The 27259-nt window shown below is 54.3% G+C and overlaps 1 protein-coding gene and 1 long non-coding RNA gene across 14 annotated transcripts in view; one reads left to right on the top strand and one right to left on the bottom strand.

Annotated features, from left to right (window-relative positions):
- LUC7L2 (LUC7 like 2, pre-mRNA splicing factor) overlaps nucleotides 1-5731 on the top strand; it is a 60965-nt gene extending 55234 nt beyond the window's left edge. For 9 of the 12 annotated variants that reach the window (XM_017338035.4, XM_070071430.2, XM_070071434.2 and 6 more), the window contains 2 exons: nucleotides 1187-1378; nucleotides 4879-5731. In XM_017338035.4, coding sequence (XP_017193524.1) covers nucleotides 1187-1378; nucleotides 4879-5041 — 355 coding nt within the window. In that variant the 3' untranslated portion in view covers nucleotides 5042-5731. Of the gene's footprint in view, nucleotides 1-1186 lie in introns of all 12 variants that reach the window. The other 3 variants (XM_089329671.1, XM_089329677.1, XM_089329678.1) reach the window with 1 other exon arrangement.
- On the bottom strand, nucleotides 3825-26441 carry LOC127488082 (uncharacterized). Of its 2 annotated transcripts, none has more exons than XR_016231844.1 (3): nucleotides 26236-26441; nucleotides 12893-13033; nucleotides 3825-10034 (listed from the first exon to the last, which is right to left on the bottom strand). It is a non-coding gene; the product is annotated as an uncharacterized LOC127488082 (long non-coding RNA). The 2 variants fall into 2 exon arrangements; XR_016231843.1 differs by having other exon boundaries at nucleotides 12893-13015.
- Between the last annotated feature and the right edge of the window lie 818 nt (nucleotides 26442-27259).

The raw sequence follows: 27259 nt of genomic DNA, 5'->3' as shown, positions 1-27259 counted from the left end.
TCGACTATAATGTTGACATAATCTGAAACCTTTTAAATTTCATTTATAACAGTCATTTGAAAATAAGCTCAGTTTATAAACTCTGTCACCTGAAAGTGTGCTTTGTACTTACTATAACAAATTATGAGAAAACATATTCCTCACAATGACTTTTTAAAAATGCAGTTGCTTTACTGAAGTGTAATTTATATACCATGTCTACCCATCTTAAGTGTGCAAGTCAGTAATGTTTAGTAACTGTAGAGTTGTGTAAGCTCACCACAGTTGAGCTCTGAACATTGTCATCACTCTTAAAGCAACATTTCTAAGCTCATTCGCATACCATTGTATCCATGCCTTTCTTACCACGTACACTGCATAGCACACAAGTCAGTTTGTGATCTAGTCAACACTACAGAAGTTCCTGTGTACATTAAAAATACTTCTTAGTTTTCAGAGCTTGGCCGATCCAAAGCCAGGAGCTTCTTCAGGTCTCCCATACGGATGCAGGGGCCTGAACATTTTGGCCATCTTCTATTGCTTTCCCAGGCCATCAGCAAGGAGCTGGATGGAAAGTGGACCAGCCAGGACCCATATAGGACACTGGTGCCATAGGCAGAGGCTTAAAGTGAAATTAATAAAGCCTCTAGATAACACAATCACTTGTATATGGTGGCAGTGCATTTTTTTAAAATATGGATTGACCATCAAGAATTAGTGTTTTTAATTTTTATTTTGAAATTGTATGTAATTATTAACATACCTGCAGTTTATTGTATCTTTTGCTGACTTGGAATAGAATTAACATTAAGTAAGGGTACTGAAGCATAGTTTATCCTGTAAGAACAGGGGTGGGGTGGGCTCTGTGGTGTGGTGGGTAAAAGGCACAGCCTGCAGTGCTGGCATCCCATATGGGCACTAGTTCAAGTCCCAGCTGCTCCACTTCCAATCCTGCTCTCAACTATGGTTTGGGAAAGCAGTAGAGTTGGGTCTCTGCACCTGTGTGGGAGACCGGGAAGAAGCTCCTGGCTCTGGATCGGTGCAGTTCTGGCAGATACGGCCATCTGTGGAGTGAACCAGTGGGTGGAAGACCCCTCTCTCTGTCTGTAACTCTGCCTTTCACATGAATAAATAAATCTTTAAAAACAAAAAATCGGGGAGAATTGTAGTGCTGAGGAAGCTGAATGTGGAATCTGATCTCTTACAGATCCAGGTCCAGAGAGCATCGCAGGCATCGGTCTCGCTCCATGTCACGAGAACGCAAGAGGAGGACTCGCTCCAAGTCTCGGGAGAAGCGCCATCGCCACCGGTCCCGTTCCAGCAGCCGTAGCCGCAGCCGCAGCCACCAGAGAAGTCGGCACAGTTCTAGAGATAGGAGCAGAGAACGATCTAAGAGGAGGTATTGACGTGGCGATCAGAGGATATGGAGCTACCTTTATGTTTTAGCGTTGTTTATGTTTACTTATGTTACGAGTTTAGATTATTGGTTTGAAACTTGCATCTGGTAATATGTACACATTTGTGTGTTGGTGTATAACATTTTCTCCCCGATCATATGGGCAGTTCAGAAAGAATATACTTATGAGCCAGAATGAGAAATTGGAGTTGATGTGTGCAGAGATTATTACTCTTCTCTGCTTAGTGTGTCTTGGAAAAAAGTATTTTATGGGCAAGTGATTTCAGATTTTCTTGGAGTTTTTTTTTCAGTTGTGTATTAACAAATTCTTGGCTCTGACAAATCCTTTCATTACAAGAGTTTAGCTTTGTTTGACTTACTGTTCTCCAAATGTATTTCAGCTGGTTCACTTTTTCAGACCAGACGCATTCTAGTATATTCTTAAGTCTGTGCTATAAGTATGCATTATTTTGTAACTTTGACTTGCTGGGCAGATTCAGAATCCTACAGATCTTCCTTGGTATAACAAAAAAACTCAGAAGGTTCGAGGGGTGAAGACACGGGTAAGGTGTGTTTACGGACCCGAGTGTCTACTGGGAATGGCACAGGCCTAGCATGTGGGAGAGGAGTTCAGCACTCCAAGTCTGTAGCCCTGCCTTCCAAAACCTTAGCTCACATTAAGGCCCTGAACACCAGTAATTTCTACAGAATATAAACAGTACTTAGAATTGCTGTTTTTCTTGATAGTTATTGTTGAGCATATATATGATAAACATTTCTCTTGAGTGCCTAGTATGTACTAGTCTTATGGATTACTCCATGTAAAGTACAAAATAGAATCCACAGAAAGCTATTAAAATCTTTCCTTCCCTGCCTACCACCCAGCTCTCAAGTAACCATTCCTTGAAAACCACTCAGAAGCTGAGTTGTTTAATAGGCACTCGATCAGTATTTTATTTCTTGTATGCCGGCCTTGTCCCAGGTACTTCCCAAGGTGACTTTAATCACTGCACATTGCATACTTCTACTCATGAAGGCTTAGTGAAAAATAACAGATATAAGAGTGGAGCAACCTTACTGAAGTTGTACCATGTGAGTTGGAATATAGGCCTGGCATTTTTGAGAACAATTAGAGTGGTGTAAGACTTTGTTATAAAGTGCTAAAACTGTGTTATAAATTACCTAAGACTTCAGATGATGGAAATGCCAGAGTCATCAAAAATGGCTTCAGGTAGAAGATAAAATTTGAATGAAGTGGGTATGATCTACACAGGTAGAATCAAAAGTGGCATAAGGCAAATGCAGAGAATGCACACCCGGAATCTGGAAGGGGCATGGTTTTATCTGTAGGACCCCTTTCTCACACTTTTGAGATGAGGTTTTGGGCCACCTTCAGTGCAGTGTCCAGAAAGAGGCACTTTTCAAAGTTCTCAGTGAGTCTTGCGTGCACACGCAAACCCCAGAATCATGCTGCTTGTGGTTGTGCTGTCACTGTGCCTGCTGGTGGGGCTGAGGTCCTAGTCCTGATGCTTCACGCATTTATGAAGTCGTACAGGAAGACTTGCCCACCATACTACGTGGCATCTTTGACAGCTGAGATTTTCAGCATGTTCATAAAGAGGCTTATTTCTACAAAAACTGTTTTGCTTTTCTCAAGAGCACTTCTCGTTTTTGAATTCACATTCTGTTCTAAAACTTCATTCTTTGTTTTTAACAGCAGTTACCTGCTAATTTTTGATAAAATCTGCATGTTATTACATATAAGATGACATCAAGTAATTGCTATATATTTAATTTTTCAAGATAAAATTTCCAATTTTCCTGCCCCCTCCTGTGACATTGGTCTCTGTAAGTGGAATGTCTTTATGACTTGTCCCTGGTGGCAGCAGTTGCCCTGGGTGAAAAATGAGGGGTAAGAGTGATGTCAGCTTCTTACTCAGGTGTGTATAGCATGGACGTCACAGCAGTGATCTTGGTCACGTGACTTCATTATCCCACCTGTTGTCTCCATCTGCTCGGCAGATGGTAGGAGTAGTGCTTTATTGTGATGATGGAGACTGCTCGTGTGTGGGACAGTGCAGTCACAGAACTTCAGATGAAACTCATCTCAGCTGTATTTCGGCTGTCACTGCCCTCTGGGACTTGGCAGCCGTCCAGTGTCTATTGTTCTGTCATCTCGTTATTCCTCTACTACAAAGGCTGTGGGTAGGGCTGGTGTAGACTTGCGCTGTGTGGTCCCCCCGTTTTTTAACTGAGCTTATCAAAACCTTAAGTAGAATGCTCAAAGTTGACATTAGTCTTTCAACCTTTTTTTTTTTCTAACCCTCAACTATATTTCTAAAACTGAGTACAGTATTTTCCTGAAAATATGACATGACTTCAAGAAGTTCTTAGAAAATGGAATTAAAACATTGGTGCCAAAAGACATTTTGAAATCCATGCACGGGTGTGGGGGGGGGATTCACAAAACTCAAAAATGTAAATATATGATGGAAAAACTATGTATGGATTTCCAAAATCTTTGCATCAAAATCTTATTTTTCTATGAACTTTTTGAAGTAGCCCCATCTCATCTTGGCAGTGCCTCACATCCTGATTCTGAACGTGGGTTGCGTGGGATGATTGTATAAAATGCTGTGTCACCTGTAAAGAACCAAATAAATGGAATATGTGTTACTGATTTGTTCTATGTTAGATGCATAGAGGTTTCCATATTTATTCTAATCCCATAATCTCCTGCTTCCTTCTGATTGAATCACATGAACTTTTTTGTTGTTTGTGGGTACGGGAATGGAGAAGATAGTATTAAGAACCATTTATGGTTAAAGATTTATTATATAGTGTGATCATCTTTCTTTCATTACTTTTCTTTTGGTTGAATGAGTTAACTAAGGAGGAATAAAGCAGACTTTAAAAATAAATGGTTATTGAGTAATCCTGTGATCTAAGTCAGGTTTGGCAAACTGTTGCCTGTAGGCCGTGTCAGGCCTATAGCCTGGTTTTGTACAGCCAGCAAGCTATGGATGGTTTTGACACTGTTAAAGGGTTGACAAAGAGAAGAGGAAAAAGAATAAAAGACGAGACCACAGAGGCTGTGACCTGCAACACCTCCGGTGTTTATCATCTGGCTGGACAGCAAAGAGAAGTTGGTTGACCCCTATACTGAGTCACTAATTTCTATTTACTTTGGTACCTTTCATTAGATATTTTTTAGAAATCTGATCCTGCCTTTCCCTTTTCAAAGCTATTGATCTATATATTATTTTTATACTCCCTGTTCTGTGGATTAGAGAAACCTGTGGTCATCTGAGATGGTGAAACCCCTCGAAGTCGTCACTTCAGCTGGTGTGTTTTGACCCTTAGCTGTTATCACCCATCTTCTTGTCAGAAAACTGACTTGTCTCAGGTGTATTCAGCTGTCAGTAACTTAATATTTATCCTATTCTTTCATTTGGATTTTAGGTTTCCCAACATATTTTGCTCCTCAAATTAATATTTTTCAGATCCTCAAAAGAAAGATTCAGAGACCAAGACTTAGCATCCCGTGACAGAGACAGATCACCTCGTGACAGAGATGGAAAGGGTAAGAAGAGGCCCTGTGAGAGTGCCAATGGCAGAGCAGACGACAGGAGCAGCTCTGGAGAGCTCGAAGCAGGGGAGCTCTGATTCGCTGTGCTTAGGGTCGCACAGGGCACAGAGCCAGGCACCCATCCAGCTAGGCTAGAGACGGAGCCTAAAACTACATCCATAGTTTCTGGTGACCCCGTGATACAATTCTAAAAGTATTTTTTTTTATAAGACATTGCTCTCTCTTCTTTCAAGTAGAAGTGCTAGTGAATGAATTGTTTACTTGCCTTGGGGATCTTTGAACACTTGTAATATGCTGTCTTCCTTTCTAGTCCAAACAGCAGCAGCTTTGGGAATTCTTTGATTTTTCTTCCTCTGACTTTTGTATTCCCCTAACACCTCCACCCTCCACCTATAGACGAAAGAGGGGCGGAAAGCCATGCAGCTTCTGTCGTAAGGTTCTAGTCCCATCATTAGTTCCTAGCATCTGTACTGGAATGTGTGCTGGAGAAATTTCAAATACTGGGTTGGTTTGTTTAATGGTGCCTATTTAGAGTTGAAAGTTGAACAGCTGTTGCATTACATACTTTTGCTTTTTTATTGAAAATTTGAAATCAAACTTGTCTTGATTTTTCTGTTCTATTGAATTGCTATGTTCAGGATGTTCTGAGGGGGGTGGGGGCAGGGGCTATTTCTTAATAAGCACTTCTTGTTTTGTTTGTGTGGAGTATAAAGGCTATACCCTATTGTAAAAAAAAATAATAAAATGAAATCAAACAATCACCACCACCATTAGACTGTAGCTTGTTTAGTGAATGTCACCAGAGCTGCTTGCGGTGGGCATTCCCACTGTTTCTGTTACAGCGTCAAGGCACCAAAGGAAATACATGCACACCTGCCAAGGGTCGGATCAGGTCCCGGCCACATCAGGCTGGTTGTCACACTTCTGTAGGGGGCAGCATCTGCAGAAGAGAGAGCAGTTCTGTTTGTTGTTGTTCTCATTCAACAAATTAAAGACTGTGTATGTAATTAGCATTATCGAAACTAAGTTTCTGCATTGAAGATTTATCTACATGTTAGTGACTTGAATAGTGGTCGGTGGGTATCGATTATAATTCTAAAATATCTGAGGAACTAAAGGAAGGACATGTGTGTCTGAGTTTAACTAAAACCGCCTTTCAAGAGTGCTGCAGTCTTTGGTTCCCCCGAGTTGTACAGGTCTGACGGGTAGTGGAGTTGGTGCCCTTTCAGTGAGAGCGGATTGGCCTCCAAGGGGACAGCTCCCAGTGCTCCTGGCAAGGCCTCGGCAGCTGAAGGTGTTCTGCCGCGTTTGGCTCCATGCACTCAGTCGGTCCAGCCTGTGGAGAGAGCCAGCTCCCTGGGGGCCCATTCCCCCCTTCAGGGTTGTTGAGACATTGTCATGTCCCTGGCTGTCCGCACTGTTCTCCTCCATCCTTGTAAGCACGTTGAATTTTGTAGTAGATCAGAGAGTATGTACCGGGGCAGAGTGTTGTGGCACAACAGGTTAAGTCCCCCCCAGGGACATCCACCTTCCTGCTCATGCACCCTGGAAGGCAGCAGAGGGATGCCCCGAGTGCTTGCGTCCCTGCCACCCAGGTAAGACACCTGGGTACTGGGCTTGGCTCCTGCCTTTGGCCTGGCCCAGCCATGGCTGTTACAGGCATTTGTGGAATGAACCAGCAGATAAAAGATCTGTCATTCTGCCTTTCAAATAAATCTGTAAAAGAAGAAAGGTAAGGGACAGTGTCTGTCACCCATTATAGTGATACATTGACAGCTAGATGTTGAACTTTTTGTTTTGCTTATACCTCTTTGGAAGAGGTTTGCCTTTAAAAAAGAGTTCTTTCTTAAGAGGTAGATGCAGAGAGATCTTCCATCTTCCCAAATGGTACAACTGGGCCAAAGCCAGGGGCTTCATCTGGGTCCCTCACATGGGAGCAGGGGCCCAAGGACCTGGGCCATCCTCCGCTGCTCTCCCAGGCACATTCACAGGGAGGTGGGTCGGGTAGGGAGCAGCCAGGAGGAGAAGCGGTGTCGCAGGCGGAGTGTTTACTTGCTGGCCCTAGATACTGAGCTGTACCACTGACCTCGAATACTTGCAGTGGTAACGCTGCGGCTGTGAGGTGGCTCCTGGGGCTGCGGTTTCCCAGTGGTGGAGGCTGCGCCGCCGTCCGTGGTTCCTGCCACCATCCTGGGTGTGGCAGGACTCTCCAGGACAATTCTAGACGTTCAGAGATGCAGTCTGCGTCCAGATAGTCCTCCTGAATCAGCACAGATTACAATCTAGATTGGTTGTATTTGCAAACACGTTTGTCACTGGGAGGTCAAGTTCAAGCATGTGAAGTGTTGCCCCTTCCATCAGCCGGCCTCATTTTGCTGTCGTCAGACCGGAATCAGTCCCAGCACAAGGGCGCTGTGTGAAGTAGGTTTGTTTTCCAAGACCGCCTCATTACTGAGCCTCAAGATGAACCGCACTGTTTGTTCCAGGTCTCTTTTCCCCTCAGAGTTGCCCTTAATAAGCCATTAATAGCTTCCAGCATTAGCCTTTTGAGCCACAACCCAGCACACGTGTTTTCTACAAACCCTTGCCATTCAGTGGGGTAAGAATTCTTATCCTGCAAATTTCTTTCAAATAAGTGCTGGTGGTGGTGATTAATCTTTATTATTTTACTTCAAAAAGCCACCATTATGACTTAAAAAATGGTTATCTAACTTGGGTAACAGTTCACCCATGATCAGCTGCTACCCTGAGGCTCTGGGCTGCCCCTCCTGCCTGGAGCCGTCTCCACATCTCTCCAGAGTGAAGTTCTGCACAGCCCGCTGTCCTGACGACAAAAAGCACCTGTTTTTTCTACCAGGAAACAAGTGTACATCTTGGTAAGATTTCATAGGGTATAAATAAGATGATACAAGGTTGCCCTCTCGCAGGGTTTTTCCTTACCTCCTTGGAGGGCCCAGGACAGCGGTGTCATTGGCAGAGTCATGCCACGTGGCTAATAGGAGGTTGTGAGGGGCGGGCATCTGGCACAGTGGTTAAGACATGACTTGGCTCACACACCTCCCATGTCACACCTCGTCCACAGGTACAAATCCCAGCTCCACTACTAACTGGAGTTAGCGATCTTCCACCTGCTGGTTTGCTCTGCCACCCACCCCTGCCCTGGCCACTCCATCTGTGATGCCAGCTTCCTGCTGGTGTGCAACCTGACAGGCAGTTTAAGTGGCTGGGTCCCTGCCACCCACATGGGGAACCTGTATTGAGTTCCTGGCTCCTGGCTTCAGCCTAGTCCAGACCAGGCTGTTGTGTTCATTTGGGCAGTGAGTCAGCAAGTGGACAGATCTGTCTTTCAAATGAAATTTTAAAGTGTCTGAAAAATGACAGCTGACATCTTTGTGATTTGCGCTTAGGCTCCTCTGGCACAGCAACGTGACAGGCTGGGCTGGGCGTGTCAAAGGAGCACCAGGGGCTGGTGCTGTGGTGTAAAGGGTTACGCCTCAGCCTGCAGCACCAGCATCCCCTGTGAACACTGGTTGGAGTCCTGGCTGCTCCACTTCCAATCCAGCTCCCTGCTAATGCGCCTGGGGAAGCAGCAGAGGATGGTCCAAGTCCTTGGGCCCCTGCACCCACGCGGGGGACCCTCAAGATGCTCCTGGCTTAGGCCTGGCCCAGCCCTGGCTGTTGGCAGCCATTTGGAGAGTGAACCAGCAGGTGGAAGATACATCTCTGTCTCACCTCTGTATTATCTCTGCTTTTCAAGTATTTTAGAAGATAGTGGGTTGTTATTTTTTTATTTTTTTGAAAGGCAGAGTTAGGCAGAGAGTCTTCATCTACTGGTTCGTTGCAGTGGATTCGTTTCTGTGAGGAGGAGCGTGGTGGGGGCAAGAGGCGCGGAGCCACCACACAGACCCCAGGAGTCGGGTGAAGACGGGCCTGAGGCAAGCAGCCCGCGGCCAGTGGCCATCTTGGCATGGCCTTCTCATTCCACCACTTTTTCATTTGAGGGCTGATAGGGAGTTTGAGTTGAGTTTCCTATGTACAAGCGGAACACATGTCCCGTCCTACCCTGCTGGCCTACACGGGCGTGTTCTCTCTAGCGAGTTAGGTGACGCGTGGGCTTGCGTCCCGCTAGTCCCTGGGCACAGCGGTGCACACCAGGCCCCGCCAGGCCAGCACTGATGGGAACCACTGCTCTCAAAGGTCAGTCTCTGATGCTGGCGGTGAACCAAGGTCCACACTGTATGACCCTAACACCTACGTTCGCCATTTGGTACAGCTGCTGTTCTGCTGGACTACACAAAATGTTTTTAAAAGGACACCAGTGAGGGGCACTGACCGGTGTGAATTTTAACCTGACAGCTGGCTTCCTCTCCTCACCCCCAAAAGCTTCGGCCAAGCCTTCTCCACTGTGGAACAAAAGGCCCCAACGATGCCTCAGCACCTGCCCCACCACGGCTCAGAGGCTACAGAAGCAGGCCCACGCTCTAATTCTGCTGTACTATGTGACCTGCAAACAGTTCTGAAATTAGAACATTCACCACCGTGCTTAAAACGGGCGTGGAGAGTCAGCTAGAACAAGGGGAGACTGAGAGCGGGTGGAGGTGGGTCCGTGCCAAGCCGAGCGCCCCGTCCCACACCAGGGCACGTCTCCACCAGCTGACCAGCGCAATCCCCTCCGATCACCACGGCCGCCCCTCCCAGGCCGAGCTGTCCACTATGCGTAGGTGCCGCCAGGGCGGAGAAGCACGCCCAACAGGGAAATAGCTGCCAACGCCAGCGCCGCGCGGGCAACGTGCGTCACCTGCAGCTGCTTCACCACCAGGGTGGGCGGGGCCAGGCTGCCGAGACAGCCACTGGCCACCCGCTGGCTTTTGCTTTCTTTGAACCAGTCTGTATTTTCCCAGTCTGAGTAGTTGTGAATTCCACTGCGGTGCAGCTGTCCCTGGACGTAATCGATAGCCCGGCTAGCAGTGTCGGCGTTGGTGCCGTTGTAGGTCTTGTACACCTTCTGAATGCTCAACCTCATTTTCCACCTTTGCTCTGTAAACGTATCACAAAACCGCTCCACAGCTCCTGTGACAAAAACCAAGAGCAGGGTGATGACAAACGTGAGTCCGCAGTGACTCCCGAGGAGCCCAATGACGAAAAGCAGGGCTCCTGCTGCTATGATCCCCACGGCGGGAATGAGCGTGAACACATCCTCAAAGAAGCGGTCGTAGTGGTCGTAGGTGATGAAGACGTAGGCTCCCACGTAGCACAAGATGCCAGCCGCACCCCAGAAGATGAGGTTGAGGAAGACCGGCATGGTCTTGGACGATGTGATGCCACACTGGTTCACTCCCCAGATGGCCACAACGGCCAGAGCTGTGCTGATCTGCGAAGCCAGGAGCTTCCTCCTGGTCTCCCACATGGGTGCAGGGGCCCAAGGACTTGGGCCATCTTCTACTGCTTTCCCAGGCCATAGAGAGCTGGATTGGAACTGGAGCAGCTGGGACTCAAACTGGTGCCCATATGGGATGCCGACAATGCAGGCAGCAGCTTTACCCGCTATGCCATAGGGTCGGCCCCAATAAATCTTTTAAGAAAGGAAGGGGCTGGTGCTGTGGCACAGGTTAATCCTCTGCCTGTGGCACCAGCATCCCATAAGGACACCAGTTCTAGTCCTGGCCGTTCCTCTTCCTACCCAGCTCTCTGCTGTGGCCTGGGAAAGCAGTGGAGGATGCCCCAAGTGCTTGGGCCCCTGCACCCATATGGGAGACCAGGAGGAAGCACCTGGCTCCTGGCTTCGGATCAGCGCAGCTCTGGTCGTCGTGGCCATTTGGGGAATGAACCAACAGACAGAAGACCTTTCTGTCTCTAACTCTGCCTCTTAAATAAAATCTTTAAAAAAAAAAGGGGGGGGGGGACAATAAACATCTAGCCAGTGAACAAAAAGGCCTTTAAAATGGCTGAAGCAGAATAACTGTCCTGTTTTACAGTCTGACTTGACTTTCACATTCACTCGAACTAGAGACAACACCCATAGTCATCCGGGTGGAATATGTGAGTTACATATTTTGGCTCCCTGGAAAACAAGTGTTTGGGGAAAAATGGGCACAAAGTACTTGACATCAATGTTAAAATCTCTTAGGTGATAAGAATACAAATACCCCGGATCATAAAGTATTTGTGTCAAAACGTTTACATTGGGAAACTAGCCTAACAGTGAAAACAGCACTTGGGGGTTCTGCACTGTGGCACAGCACGTAAAGGCGCCGGCATCCCATATGGGTGCCGCTTGGAGTCGTGGCTGCTCCTCTTCCCACCCAGGTCCCCGCTAATGACCTGGGAAAGCAGCAGATGGCTCACGTGTTTGGGCCCCTGTACCCATGTGTGAGACCTGGAAGAAGCTCCTGGCTCAGACTGGCCCAGCCAGTGAACCGTGGAAAAGATACCACTTGGGATGCTTGCATCCCATATCAGAGTGCCTGGGTTTGAGTCCCAGCTCTGCGTTTTATTTTCTAAGTTTAATTGGTTTATTTATTTGGAAGGCAGAGTTAGATTCCATTCGCTGGTACACTCCCTAGATGGCCTCAACAGCCAAAACTGGGCCGGTGTGGAGCTAGGAGCCAGGATTCTCCTCTGCGTCTCCCAAGTGGGTGGCAGGGGTTCAAGCACTTGGGCCATCTGCTACTGATTTTCCCAGCCCTTTAGCAGGGAGCTGGGTGGGAAGTGGAGTGGTTGGGACATGTGTCGGTACCCTTGTGGGATGCTGGCGCTGCAGGCACCAGCCCCCCCCCCCCCCGGCTCTGCTTCTGATGCAGCTTCCTGCTGATGTGCACCCAGGTGGGGGCCCTTCCACTGACATGGGAAACCAAGATGGAGTTCCTGGCACCTGCCTCAGTCCCAGTTGTGGGCTTCTGGGGGAAAAGACCCAGCAGGTGGAAGATCTCCATCTCTCTGCCTTCCAGGTGCACATAAGACTGACAACACAAAGTATGATAAAGATGTGGGCAGTTGGAACTTAGATTTTGCTGGTTGGATGGTCAATGGTAGCCACTTTGGAAAACAGTTTGTCAGTTTCTTAAAATTAAAATGTATCTTCTACTTGTATTTTATCCCACTGAGCAAGCCTGGGCCTAGTTTCCCAAGGGAACTGTCAGCCCAGCCACACAAAGACTTGTATTTGCTCATAGCAGCCGTGCTCCCAGCATCCAGCACCCGTCAGTGAGAGCAGGTGCACTCTGGTAGATCCCTACAGAGAGGCGGCACCGACCGTGCGCCTGCAGGACTGGGCCTTCAGACACGAGAGACAGGCTGATCTGAAGCCAGGAGCCAGGAGCTTCTTTCAGGTCTCCCACGTGGGTGCAGGGGCCCAAGGACTTGGCCATCTTCTACTGCTTTCCCAGGCCATAGCAGAGAGCTGGATCGGAAGAGGAGCAGCCGGGACTAGAACTGGTGCCACTGCCACAGCACCGGCCTATGTTGATTTTTTTTTTTTTTTTTTGACAGGCAGAGTGGACAGTGAGAGAGAGAGACAGAGAGAGAAAGGTCTTCCTTTGCCGTTGGTTCACCCTCCAATGGCCGCCGCAGCCGGCGCACCGCGCTGATCGGATGGCAGGAGCCAGGAGCCAGGTGCTTTTCCTGGTCTCCCATGGGGTGCAGGGCCCAAGCACCTGGGCATCCTCCACTGCACTCCCTGGCCACAGCAGAGGGCTGGCCTGGAAGAGGGGCAACCGGGACAGAATCCGGCGCCCCGACCGGGACTAGAACCTGGTGTGCCGGCGCCGCTAGGCGGAGGATTAGCCTAGTGAGCCGCGGCGCCGGCTTATGTTGATTTTTAACAACATGCCCCGACTGCTGTGTGGAAGAGTTTTAGAGTTACCGGGACCTCAGATTCGGTCATTTGCGCTTACGTGAAGTGCACGTCGCTGGTTCAGCTCTGTCTTTACCTTGAACATGGAGGTCGAGATGGATTCCCAATCTTCCTGGAAAACCCGAGGAAATGGTAGCAATCTAAAGCAGACCGCAGCCGTTGTGGCGTGAGTCAGCGGGTGGCATCTCCATCACTGTGCCTTTCAAGTTTAAAACATCTTGAAAAAGTTATTCTTGTTAGCAATAGTCACTTTTATTATGGGTATACAAATAATATAAATTTTAAAACTAAAAATGTCAAAAAGGTACTCAAGCTCTCACGATAGGGCCTGCGGGATTGAAGCGGCGCCAGCGGCAGGGCCTGTGTCTCAGTGTCGAGTCTATTTAAAGGGAAAGCCTCATTAAGGATGTCCGAGAATGGCCACCCACTCGGGAGACCCGACTGCTGCCGTGGCCCAGCCCTGGCTGTTAGCGTTGCCTGAGAAGTGACCCAGCAGATGGGAGACCATTCTGTGGCTTGCTGTCTCTCTCCCTTCCAAATAAAGTTTTCCTTGTTTGTTTAGTTCTTTACTTCTTCGTACGAATCGGGGAACTGTCTACTTAGTGTAGGGTTAATCTCATCAGTAGAAAGATGGACTGCAAATTCACCTCTGAAACATAGGAGTGGGAGTGGGAGAGGACGAGGGAGGAGACAGGCGGGAGCCGGGGGCGGGGGCGCTTGTTTCCGCTGTGTGTGTGTCAGGTGCATGAAGTTGTAGTCCTCAAACAAAACTGAAAAGTGGCAGTGGCTGACTGCGATCGAAAGCTGCTTTATGGGGATGTCGCGTGTGCCTAATACAGATTCACCCACTGGAAGTGTCCTGCGCGTTCTGACAGATGCATCCCGCGTGACAGCACGCAACCGTGAAACCACCGTTGCGCCTCCGGTCCCTGGCACCCACAGGTCTCACCCGAGCTCCAGCTCCTTCCCCAAATTCTGTTAATGCACCAGTGCCTGTCTGGCCTTCTCTGACGAGAGGAGCGGCTGGGTGTTGATATGATGGGCGAGTAGGATCTAGGATGTGGCCAGGCCTGACCCCTGCCTGCTGTTCCAGGTGCTTGTTGGTATTCCGTGCGTGTTTGGGGAGGGACGTCAGCTGTTCCCCAGGGAGTGCGCCCTCAGCCTGGACGCTGCCCCGGGCGGGTCCTTAGTCATCTGTGCAGGGCCCCGTGGAAGATTCCTGCTGCTCCCTGCACCCTTCCCCTCCTGCCCTTCCCAGGAAGCGCCCTCGGCCCTACGCTGCAGCCCTGCTTTGCCGTGTGGAAGTTTCCACGTCCCTTACAGCCACAGGTCACTGCCCTAGAGGCGAGTGCCGGAGCCTCCTGCAGGCCAGACTGCTCTTGACCTGGGGGCATGGAAGAGCTTGGTGGCCCTTCTAAAAGGGACAGTGGCCCAGAGGGTGCGGAGCAGAAGCCAACAGGAAGGGGCCCCCACTCCAGCTGCTCCCCAGGCCCGGCTGTAACCCTGCTCTCGGTTCCCCCGAGGTCTCTAGGGGCCTTGCCCGTCCATGTTTACTTAGGTTACGTGTGGCACATGAGGCTGGCCAGAGCGGCAGCCGTGGCATCAGGAGATGGGTGGGCTTCCCCCCGGATGTGCCGGGCGCTGCTGCTCCGTGCCTGGGTGCCCGGCCTCCCTTGTGCCAACAGGGAAGGACCCTGGGGCCCCTCTCGGGAGCACAGTCACCTGCTGGTCACTGCCCCCCTGGTCAGGGGCCGGCCACCCGCAGAGCCCCGTGAAGCAGGAAATGGCCTGGAGAGGGGCCGCCCAGTCCCTCCCACTGGAGCTCACTCAGCTGCTACTCACCCTCCCCGGTACCAGACCGCAGGAGGGCGTGTGTGTGGCCCACTTCCCCCACCTGACCTTGCAGATCCCCGGCCCTTCACCGCGGCCCTGGCCGGTTGGCTGCAGCGGGGGCGGTGCGGGGGTCCGACCTAGTCCTCAGGAGGCCTTGCCCCTGGCGCCTCTGCTGTGATTGTGAACCCAGCCCACTCCCCTGGTAGCCCACGGAGCACGGGGAAATGCGGCAGGAGCGGCTCGGCCAAGGCCAGACGAGGAGAAAACCCAAGCCGACTTGTAGGTGGAGGAGCCCAGCTGAGGCCAGCAGAGCCAGGCAGCCTCTCCCCACCCAGGAAAGCAACCCTAAATTCATATGGAGCCCGCCCTCTGGTAGACAAAGCAGTCTGGAGCCGAAAGAACAGAACAGGAAACAGAACACTATCAGGCTTCAAAATACACGGCACAAAGCTACAGCAATCAAAAGAGGGCGACACATAGACCAACGGAGCCGAATAGAAACCTGGGAACTCAACCGTGCATCTACAGCCAACTGATTTGACACAAGTGCTGAAAACAAGCGTTGGAGACAGGACGGCCTCTAATAAGTGATGCTTGTGGAGCAGGTTAAGCCACAGCCCGCACTGCTAGCAGCTCATCTGAGCTCCACCTCCCATCCAGCTCCCGCTGATGCACCTGGGAAGGCAGTGGGTGATGGCCCAGGTGCTGGCCCTGCACCCGTGTGGGAGACTCAGGTGGAATTCCACCTCCAGGCTTTGGCCTGGCCCACCCCCGACCAACCATACCAGTCATTTGGGGCGTGAACCAGTGGATGGAAGATCTGTCTCTCCCTCTAACTCTTCCTTTCAAGCAAAAATATCTTCAAGGGATCAGGGTTGTGGCTTAACAGGTTAAGCCACCGCCTGCAAGGGCAGGATCCCATGTGGGCACCAGTTCTCATCCCAGCTGCCTCACTTCTGATCCAGCTCCCTGCTGTGGCCTGGGAAAGCGGTGGAGGATGGCCCAAGTGCTTGGACCCCTGCACCCAAGTGAGAATACGGTACGTAGCTCCTGGCTTCCGCTGACTGAGCCTGCCTGTTGCAGCTATTCGGAGAGTGAACCAGTGGGTTCTCTGTAACTCCTTCAAATAAATAAGACATATCTTTTAAAAAATCTTCAAATAAAAATGTTTGACATTCAAATGAAGAATGAAACTAACCTCCTATCTATCTCTCACCAGATAGACAAATCACTTCAAAATGGACTAAAGATTTAAATGTAAGACATGAAACTATGGTACCCCTGGAAGAAAGCATATAAGCCATTCAAACAGCGGTACAAACCAGCCAAAACAAAGTACAAAACCAAAACCCACCAATGCAAATAATCCAGTTTAAAAGATGGGCGACAGACCCGAGTAGACATTCCTCAGAAGTAGACAAATGTCAGTCGTCATCGGGGGGATGCCATGCCACCCGGCGCTGGAGTCTACTATCACACAAGACCAGCGCTGAGGACCCACAGGAAGCGGGCGCTCCCACGCGGTCGCCGGGGCTCCGAGGTAGCACAGCCGTCACCGGAAACGGTGCCTCGGAAAGTTAAGCACAGATCAGCAACTCCGCCGCTGGGCGCACAGCCAGAGGGAAAGGGACCAGCGCGTCTAAGGGACGTCTGCACCCCCACGCCACTGCCGCACTAACCGCAAGGCCGAGAAGCCGTGGGCTCACTGGCAAACGTGGAGCGCACACGGTGGAGTGCTACTCGGTCATGAAAAGGGCGACACGTGGGTCGAGACAACACGATGGGACTGTAGTCTCGGTGTTGAGGGAGGCAAGGCAGGCACAGACAGACAAGCGTACGACCTCGCCTTGTGGGATGTAAGGAAGCCGATCCCACAGAAGTTGAGGCGAGAACAAGGGTGCGTCACAGAGCTGTGGGAAATGCAGGTAAGTTTATCCAGGAGTTTAAATTTGTTTGGAAACCATGTGTGCAAGTATTCAAGAAGTGTACGGAAAACGTGTATTATGACAAACTGCGTGGAGCTCAGAGTTTGCACCAAAATCAAGATCTTAGTCCATTTCCCCTGACCTTTTAGAGCAACCTCGTAATGGTTCCGAGAGGCTGAGGGGTGGGCTGGGCTGGGCTGGGGTGGAGGGGCGGCTGAGGAACAGACCCCAGGATGTGTTTAGGCAGGAGTACTAAGCTCAGCCGTTCCAGCACAAGGCAGGGCGAGCAGAGCTGCCGGTACTTACTGTGTGTTTCAAAATAATCAAAAAGGAAGGATTTTGAATCATTCCACCGAGGCCAGCCAGCGAACACCTGGGGTAGACGTGTTCCCCGGATTTGAACATTACACCACACACATGTGCAAGGAGACAGCAACATAGCACATTACCCATAGACAGGAACAATTTATGTCAATTAAAAAATAAAAGACTGAACACCAGTTGTTGACCAGACGTGGAGCCACTGGACCGTCCCCAGTCATCGACGGGACACCTGCCTGGGAGGGGGGGGGTGCCGACTCTCCACAGGACCCGGTGAGCCGCTGCAGGAGTGCGAGAGAAGCGGGAGCCTGCACCTCTCGTGGTCACGGCAGGACGGGCCTCTGGCGTGGCAGCAAAGACGCCCGGCTCCGGGCTTTGGCCTAACCCAACCTCAGGTACTGGCCATCTGGGCAGTGAACAGCAGGTGGAAGGTCTTCCTGTCTGCCTCCCAAGTAAATGCAAATAAAACATCTTTCACTGTTCATACCAGCTTAACTTATAACATCATAACAGCCCCAAACTGGAAACCACCTTAGTGTTCATCAGTTAGTGAATGGATCTTATTTTATTTATTTGAAAGGCGAAGTTATAGAGAGGGGTAGAGACAGAGAGAGTCTTCCTTCCATTGGTTCACTCCCCAGATGGCCACAACAGTCGGAGCTGCGCCAATCCAAAGCCAGGAGCTTCTTCTGGGTCTCCCACACAGGTGCAGGGGCCCAAGCACCCGGGCCATCTTCCACTGCTTTCCCAGGACACAGCAGAGAGCCGGATTGGAAGTGGAGCAGCTGGGCTTTCACCAAGATGGCGCCGAAGGCGAAGAAGGAAGCCGCTGCCCCTCCTGAAGTTGAGGCCAAAGCGAAGGCCTTGAAGGCCAGGAAGGCAGTGCTGAAAGGCACTCACAGCCACAAGAAAAGGATCCGCACATCCCCCACCTCCCGGCAGCCCAAGACACTACGCCACCACCGGCAGCCCAAATACCCTTGGAGGAGCGCCCCCAGGAGAAACAAGCTTGACCACTGTGCCATCATCAAGTTCCCTCCGACCACGGGGTCGGCCATGAAGACAGAGACAACGACACACAGGTGTTCACTGTGGGTGTCAAGGCCAACAAGCACCAGATCCAACGAGCTGTGAAGAAACTATGACACTGATGTGGCCAGTCAACACCTGATCAGACTGATGGAGGGAAGAAGGCGTGTGTGCGGCTGGCTCCTGACTGTGGTGCTCTGGACGTTGCCAACAAAATTGGGATCCTCTGAACCGAGTCCAGCTGGCTAGTTCTAAATATGCTTTTTTCACCATTAAAAAAAAAAAAAAAGAAGAAGAAGAAGAAGAAGAGGAACAGCCGGGACTCGAAGCAGTGCCCATATGGGATGCTGGTGCTGCAGGCAGAGGATTAACCTGTTGTGCTACGGTGCTGGCCCTGGAATGAATTTTAAAAAATTGTATTTTGGCTGGCGCCACAGCTTACTTGGCTAATCCTCCGCCTGCGGCGCTGACACACTGGGTTCTAGTCCCAGTTGGGGCGCCGGGTTCTGTCCCGGTTGCCCCTCTTCCGGTCCAGCTCTCTGCTGTGGCCCGGGAGTGCAGTGGAGGATGGCCCAAGTGCTTGGGCCCTGCACCCCATGGGAGACCAGGAGAAGCACCTGGCTCCTGGCTTCGGATCGGTGCAGCACACTGGCCGCAGCAGCCATTTGAGGGGGGGAACCAACGGAAGGAAGACCTTTCTCTCTGTCTCTAACTCTGCCTGTCCAAAAAATAAATAAATAAATAAATAAAATGGTCTTTCCACTCAGCAGAGTTGCTGATGTATGCCCCAGCAGCACCGTCGAACACGTACGTGCCACATGATCTGTTTAAGTTAAGCCCTACAGCAGATAGTGAATCCGGTGGCTCTGGGGACCGATGGGAACTTCCTGGAGTGGTGTTGGGGGAAGCGCGCAGCATGGACGGAGAGGGAGACGCTGAGGGGAGCAGTTGGAGCCGAGGTTTGAAAGGCGCCGCGCGGTCAGAGCCTGCGGGGCTCACCCGGGGAACTGAGGGCTGGCCGCGGACTCCCGGTTCCCATTCCTGTCCACGCTGCACCCCAAGACCCACAGCCGTTCCCTGCTTTCTCCCCAGTTCCGGGCATCGTGATCCTCTGGCAAAGTGACGTGCAAGAGACCTGAACAGCCCCATCCTCCGGGTCCTGCTGGGACTGCCAGGCACGAGGAACAGTGGCCTCTGGGCGGCTGCAGGGACCCCCGGGTCCCCACGTCTGCCGACGCGCAAGTCCCTTGTGTAGAGTGGGGCGGCCTTCGCGCCACGTGCACAGGAATCCCCACGCGTCTCTGATCCCTACGCAGCGTGCACGCTAGGTGAGCAGCTGTCCCGGCGCATTGTTGAGGGACTTGTGGCAAGCAAGCCGGAACCCATTCAGCACAGACGCAGCCGCTTTTCCAGAATGTTCTGTTCGTGGATCGCATCCAGGAGGCAGAACCCATTTGTTTGGAGGGCTGACTACACCCAGAATTGGCGGCTTAGCCACCTCCAAGCTATCGCCCTGCAGTCCTGGAGGTCAAAGTCCAAGATCAGGGCACTCGCAGGGCCACATTCTCGGGGGGGGGGGGGGCATCTGTCCCCGGCCCCCTCCTCCTGATAGCCCCAGCATTCCACGGCTGTCTTCTCCCTGTCGTGTCGGTCTCTGTGTCCACTGTTAGGTGGAACCGAATGACCCTATTGCTAAATCAGGTCACATTAGTTAGGACTTCAACATGTTGTAGGGGACACAATTCAATCCTAATAGCCAAGTCCTATTTATTTATTTAGAAGGTAAAGAGACTTTCAGTCTGCTTTTTCACTCCCCAAACGCCCTGTACAGCCAGGGCGGGGCCAGGCCAAAGCTGGGAGCCCCAAACTTAATCCAGGTCTCTGGGGGGGGGGGGCAGTCGGCGTGGACCAGGTCTTTGAGTCCCATTGCCCCCTCTCAGGACGCACATTATTAGGGAGCGGGATCACAGGTGGAGCGGGACTTGAGCCCGGGGACTCCGGCAGCAGTCTGCCTGCTGCACGAACGCCCCCGCCCCCAAGCAGGTCCTGTTTCACCGTCTGTTCCCACCGTGTGGGACCTCACCCGGCAGCTGTGAACTCCCCGGCGGAAGCCGTCAGCTGCGCAGCCTTGTTCAGAGACGGACGTCTCTAGATTCATCTGCAGCCGAGGGCTCCCCTCTGTCAGCTTTCTACACCGGCGCTGGCTGCTGCAGCAGCTCGAAGAATAGGGATAGCTTCCAGTTGAAAAATCCACAATGCAGCTTTCCCCCGAGTCTCCCCGGAAGCACCAAGGAGAAGCAGCGGCAGAAGCGGAGTCTTTGGCTCTGATGCACTCGGGAGACACCAAGCTCTTGCGTACGAGGGCAGGATGCCACGTGTGCAGACACTAAACGTGTGTCTGTGGGTGTCGGGCCAACCAGGGGAGTCTGTGGCATACCCCAGGGAACAGGGCTCACCAGGTGCTCATGCAGGGGCTTGCCCGGACCCGCAGAGGCCGCTGGGATGAGCCAAGGAGGCGCAGGTGGAGGCCGGTGGCAGTCCGCCGGTGAGCGCGGGTGGGGGCCAGCGGCAGTCCCTTAACCGGGGGACGCGGAGGCCAGGGCACACACGCCTGGCCACAGCCCAGGCCCTCCCCACCGGCCCACACGTGGCCCTGCTATGCTCACGGAGGGTGAACAGGAAGGCGCCGGCGCAGGGCGCACACAGGGACTGCCAACAGAAAAGGCGCAAAGGGACACAAAAGGCAGACGTAACCGAGGGCTGCCGCCAGCGCGAGGCTGCCCAGAGGGAGGGGGCATTTCACCAAACACGCCACGAAGCCACAGCGCTCAGACAGGCGGCTCTCAGGGAAAGGGCCTCTCAGAAGGACCCTCCTGGGCCGGCGCCACGGCTCGCTAGGCTAATCCTCCGCCCTGCGGCGCCAGCACACCGGGTTCTAGTCCCGGTCGGGGCGCCGGATTCTGCACCCCATGGGAGACCAGGAGAAATACCTGGCTCCTGCCATCGGATCAGCGCGGTGCGCCGGCCGCAGCGCACCAGCCGTGGCGGCCATTGGAGGGTGAACCAACGGCAAAGGAAGACTTTTCTCTCTGTCTCTCTCACTGTCCACTCTGCCTGTCAAAAAAAAAAAAAAAAAAGCAACCTCCTGGGGCCGGCACTATGGCGAAGCCGCCACCTACAGCACCGGCATCCCCTAGGTGCCGGATCAAGTCCCGGCTGCTCCACTTACAGCCCAGCTCCCTAATGTGCCTGGGAAAGCAGAAGACGGCCCCTGCACTCACAGGGGAGACCCGGATGAAGCTCCTGGCTTCGGCCTGGCCCAACCCCTGGATGTTGTGGCCATTTAGGGAGTGAACCAGGGATGGAAGACCTCTCTCTCTGCCTCTACCTCTCTGTAACTGTTTGAAATAAACGAAGAAAAGCAGCAGCAGTACGGTTTGGATGTGGCCTGGTCCCCAGTGCGGTGAGGTCATAGGTGCTATGGTTTGGATGTGGCCTGGTCCCCAGTGCAGTGAGGTCATCAGGTGCTACGGTTTGGATGTGGCTTGGTCCCCAGTGAACCTTTAATAGGTGGGGCCAAGTGGGAGGTCCTTAGGTCACTGAGGGCACTGCCTTCAAAGGGGTGCAAGTCCCCCCAACAGGATCCAGCGAGACGCTGGGAGTGCAGGGGTGCAGAGAACAAACAGCACAACGCTCCTGGGCAGGGCCAGAGCCACAGCACAGCCCGCACAGCAGCCGCGTCCACTGGGGAGGGCCACACCGGGCAGGCGGGGACGAGAGGTCTCAAGTACCCAGCATGCACAGGGGCCATGTCCACTGGGGAGGGCCACACGGCGGGAACAGAGACAAGTACCCGGCACACACAGCGGCTGTGTCCACTGGGGAGGGGTACACCAGGAAGGCGGGGACAGAGGCCTCAAGTACCCAGCACGCACAGTGGTCGTGTCCACTGGGTAGGGCCACATGGTGGGGACAGAGGCCTCAAGTACCCAGCATGCACAGCAGCTATGTCCACTGGGGAGGGCCACACCAGGAAGGCGGGGACGAGAGGCCTCAAGTACCCAGCATGCACAGGGGCCATGTCTACTGGGGAGGGCCACACGGTGGGGACAGAGGCTTCATGTAGCAATAGGGATTCACAGGTTCCCTTGAGTTGGCCCCGGTGGCTGCACCACCCCAGAAGATGGAGCGGTGGGGGGGGAGATGGGGAGGGCAGAGGGGAGGGGAGGGAGAGAGACCATCGATCCTATCTGCTAGTTCACCCCCCAAAGGCCAACAGAGGCTGGGCCACAGCTACAAGCTGGCTGCTAAGTCCCGCCTCCCACACGGACAGGAATCCGAGGACCTCCCGCAGGTCCCAGGTCTGCAGCCGATGGACTCCCACCACGCCCTCTAGGGTGCTGACTGGACCAGTGCCTCCACTGGGCTCAGCGGCCTGCCTTCACACTTTCACAGACAGACCACACCCTAGGCTGACTGCACTCCAGCGAGAACGCAGCTATGTGCTAATGAACCAAAACGTCATGCGCCTGGACGGATGGCGGTACTCCCCTCTGGCCGAGGAGCGCTTGCCCCCGGCATACCGTCCCGAGTTCAGACCCAGAGTCCTGGGACGTCATGTCTTCCCCAGCAAGGGCCAACAGCGGGCCTGTCAGCTGCTCCCAGGTACTGAGTCCCACGATCAGCCCTGGTTAGTGGCCAGAGACTTCGCCAGCTGGGCGATAGGTCTGGCATTCCTGGGATCCCTACAGAGATACTTTGTTAACTTCCACAGATATGCTTCTCCCGCGAAAGGCTACCCAAGAGGGGTTCTAGAACATCCCCAGTCCAGGGGATGGGCTATCAGTCTGCAGAAGGCCCGGGCCTGGGATACTGCGAGTAAAATTCCTGGATGGGGCCTGGGTGGGGCCAGCTCAGGTTTTGCCAAGAGCCGTGACGAACGAGACACAGGCAGGACCACGGCCCCAGCAGTCCACTAGGGGGTCAGAGGGTCTTCAGTCCCCACTCAGCCCAATGCCGCAGGCCATCACACCGCCTGACAGAGAAGGGGCCACGCGGGGACTGCCCCCCAAAGGCAGCGGCAGCGTGCCCTCGGCCGAGGCTTTCTCCTGCAGTCACCATAGGAGACGGCCCAGTGAGACGCTCCTGCGACCGGGGACGGACCGGGTTGGCCGTCTGGCAGAGGGAGGGTAACCGATGGGCGCCCGCCGGCCCCCGGGCACACTTCCTCCACCACGCTCCCTCAGCCAGAGTTTCACCCCACGTCAAGGCTCGCCAGACCCTCCTTGGCCCTGGCACTAAGCAGGGCCCTGGCTACAGCTCACACTAAGCCGTCCAGTCACAGGCCCTGCACCTGCCCTCAGCCACCCGCGGGAACCCGTCCAGTGCAGGAGATGGGCGCCCCTGGTGTGCAGATGGCTCCCGCGTGGGCCTCGGCCCCCTCAGCCTGCCACAGATGCCGCCAGGGTGGGGCCTGGGGTGGGCAGAGCCACGGGCTGTCAGTGACTGGGAGGGAGCCACACCCAGCGGGCAGCCGGCTGACCCTGCAGGTCACTCAGTGATGTTCAAGATCAAGGGTCCATGACCGGAAGGTCACTGTGGGGCAGACCTCGGGATCAGCGGCCACACCAGGAGCTGAAGTCACTGTGGCCGCTCACAGCGCTCACCCCGATGGGAACACAGGGGCAGGCACTCCGGCTTGTGCCAGTCACCGCTCACCTCCGCAGCAGCAGACGCCGCGGCGGACACCTTGGAGAGGACGCTGCAGGGGGCGGCACACCTCTCGGAAACGGACCTAACCAGCTGGCTCACGAGGGCCCAGCGAGAAACAGCAATACGAACTGCCCCGGGTACTGCCGGCCCTGCCCTTGGCGAGGTCCAGGAGCCCAGGCTGGACCAGTGAGGGCACTGCCCTGGGTACTGCCGGCCCTGCCCTTGGCGAGGTCCGGGAGCCCAGGCTGGACCAGTGAGGGCGCTGCCAGCACTCACACACACAGTGCACGGACGCGGGGGTCTCTGCAAGCTTCCCCCACCTAAGAGAAGCCAGACCCTGATCGAGTCCGCGGGGCTTGCAAATGAGACCTGGCGCCCAGGAGCACTGACAGGCGTGCAGACCCAGGGCTGGGCAGGAGGCACAGCGCCACGTGGCGACTTCGTCTGCCCCTAACCCACAGGCAGCGGGATGAACAGAGGGGCATGGCCTCTTCAAGGAACAGTGCAGCTCTCGAAGGGCCCTCTGGTTTTAGGGGAAGCCGTTTGCACCCGAGTGAGGGCCCCACTATGGGGGCCAAGTAGGAATGCAGACTGGTGCCAGCTGTTAGGGTTTGACAGCATCGCAGCATCTGAGCCCAGACCTCAGCCCCACGTGGGCTGTCCCGACCTTGCTCTCTCGTCCCACGTGACCCGGATCTGGCCTGGACCAGTATGCTCCCCCAGCGCCCTGGCCCTGCCCCTCTCCGGGAGATGCATTGGCAGTGGGCGGGCAGTGCACCCTGCTGGTGTGGGGCTCACTCATCTCAGTCGCCGTGGAACCTGCAGCTCCTGTCCCAGCGTGGGCAAGGTCTGGAGAGCCCTCCCGGGAAACTTCAAGACCACCGGGATTACTACCGAGGGTGGGCACTGGGGAGTCTAACGCCAGCCCCCACTGGGTCCCTAGAACTGTTTCCATCGCTTGAGGAGCCTTCTCCTTTGTTGTTTCAAATTTATCTGAAAGGCGGCGGCGGGGGTGGGGTGGGGTGGGGTTCCATCCGCGGGTTCACTCCCCAAGTGGCCACAACAGCAGGAGCTGGGCCGAACCAAAGCCACGAGCCACAAGCTTCTTCTGAGTCTCCCACGCGGGTGCAGGGGCCCAAGGACTTGGGGCATCTCCACTCCTTCCCTAGGCCACTAGCAGAGAGCTGATCAGAAGTGGGGCAGCTGGGACTCGAACCGGCGCCAGTACAGGATGCTGCAGGCAGAGGCTTAACCTGCTACACCCCAGCGCCAGCCCCTCCTTTGTTGCTCTATCAGCCCCATTCAAGCTTGGGCGTCCTGTCCCCAGCAAGGCTGACTTCACCACGGCATTGTCAGCTTCATGCCGTCCGGTCCCCAGGAGGCGACCCCCGTGGGGTCTAGGTCCCTCCCGGCGAGCCTAACTGAACCCCACATGGAAATGGGGCCTCCAGACACCTGCAGCACCACCGCACAAACCTGGGGGTCAGCACGTGGCACTGAGCAGCCCCTGCACCAAACACACCCCACAAGGGGCAACCGCCAAAGCCAGAGCTGCTCGCGAGAGCCCCATATGCCAGCAGTGGGGACCAGGCCGGCAAGCGGGGCACGGCTCCGTGGGCTCAGCGCGCCCACTCTGAAGACCCTCAGGGAACACCAGGGACCCTGCATCCTTCACTGCCCCGGGCCACAGACCTACGCCCCAGGACACGATCGGCTTGCACAGACTGGTCTGCCAGGCCAAGAACACTTCTGACCGGCTGAACGGCGCCCAGCGGCTCTGCGGGACTGAGCTCTAGGAAGAGCCGCGGACGCTGCACCCGGGGGTGGCCGAGCCCTGGGCTCAGTCAGCCCTCCTCCGTCCAGACTCTCACAGGCAGGGACCAGTCGGGAGAGGACCCCGGGCGTCCAGGATAAGAGCTCGGTTTGCGGGAGGGGCCCAGGCAGCCAGCCCTGTGGGAGCTGTGGCTTCAGGCTTTTTAACACGCACCTGTGGCTGCTGTTGGTGTGGTTGGTTGCAGCAGTTCATAAAGTCAGGGCCAAAGACGGGGCCAGGCACGCGGCCCTTTCCCGCCTGCCCAGGCAGCATCGCGGGAGTGGGTGGCCGAGAGCCGGAGAGCTGGTCAGACAGTGGACTGTGGGGTGCCCCAGGCCCCCTACTTTCTTCTTTGCCCTGACTGCTCTGTGCCCGGGTCAGCGGCAGCTTTTCCCCAAACACTGAGAAACTGGCCCTGGGCCGCAATCAGAATTTCTTCAACCTCCCTAGACACCCATCCCCCACGCAGCGCTCTGCTGGTCACCCCCGCTTTCAGTGGTCTTCACGGGGGGGGGGGGGGGGGGGGGCGGCGCGCAGTCCCTTGTGGGAATGCTGCGGCTTTCCAGTGAGCCTGGCTGTGGGACGGGCAGGCCAGGAGTGCGCCAGACTCGCTGACAGCCTGGGGAGGCCGTGAGATTCTGTCTTCACAGTTTTACATGAACCGAATACATGGGACTACAAGAGAGCTCAGTTACAATGACAGAGTTCTGCTTAGAATCGCGGTACAGCCCACCGGGGTCCTGTTAGATTACCCCACGCAGCGCCGTGCACCACGCCGGGGCTCACCTGTGGGGACGCCGTGGGTCTGCCGCCAGCTGCCGGCCGGCCTGCTGCTCCTGGAGGCGCAGGGCAGAGCCGCCTGCCTCTCCCGGCTTCTGGATGCTGCCCGTACCCTGCAAGCTCGCAGCCCCCGCCTTCCGCCCTCCCCGCCAGAGTGCAGCCGCTTCCAATCCCCCTCCTCTGACCTCTGCTTCCGTCTGCAGATTGCCTTTGCTCCCCTCCGACCAGCTGTCTGCCCTTCTAGCAATCTCTGTGAACACCCGAGCCCACCTGGGTGGCCCAGGCTCACCGCCCCACCCCGAGGGCCTTACCTTCATGCCAACAACCCTAGGAAAGGTTTTCAAAGCAAACACCAGTTTAGAAAGCAAACAGCGCCTGGGCTCAGTGGGTGAAGCTGCCGCCTGGGCTGGGGCCTGCCTCTGATTCTGATCCAGCTTCCCAGGAAGCAGCAAACAGTGGCCAGGTCATCAAACCTCCCGTCACCCACCTGAGACACCCAAAGGAAGCTCCAGGCTCCGGGCTTCGGCCTGGCCCAGCCCTGGCTGCTGCAGGCATCTGGATAGTGAACCAATGGGTGGAAGATCTCTGTCTCGTGGTCACTCTGCTTTTCAAAAACAAACGTCTTTAGTCACCCGAGGCCTCACCCAGTTGGTCCTTGGTTCACTGGACATGACCTTGGCAGGTGCTGCCTGCTTCCTGGCCGAGCACACCATCAACGCTTCAACCACTCTGGAACTCAGGGATTAACCAACCCTGGATCCTTTTATTTATTTATTTATTTTTTATTTTTTGACAGGCAAAGTGGATAGTGAGAGAGAGAGAGACAGAGAGAAAGGTCTTCCTTTTGCCGTTGGTTCACCCTCCAATGGCCGCCACGGCTGGCGCACTGTGGCTGGCGCACTGCGCTGATCCGAAGCCAGGAGCCAGGTGCTTCTCCTGGTCTCCCATGGGGTGCAGGGCCCAAGCACTTGGGCCATCCTCCACTGCACTCCCGGGCAACAGCAGAGAGCTGGCCTGGAAGAGGGGCAAC

Source organism: Oryctolagus cuniculus, chromosome 3 (genome assembly GCF_051225735.1).
Source record: "Oryctolagus cuniculus isolate XC-2025 breed Fujian yellow rabbit chromosome 3, ASM5122573v1, whole genome shotgun sequence".
Lineage (NCBI taxonomy): Eukaryota > Metazoa > Chordata > Mammalia > Lagomorpha > Leporidae > Oryctolagus > Oryctolagus cuniculus.
Note: the sequence above shows the minus strand (reverse complement) of the source record. Positions and strands in the feature narration are given on the sequence as shown.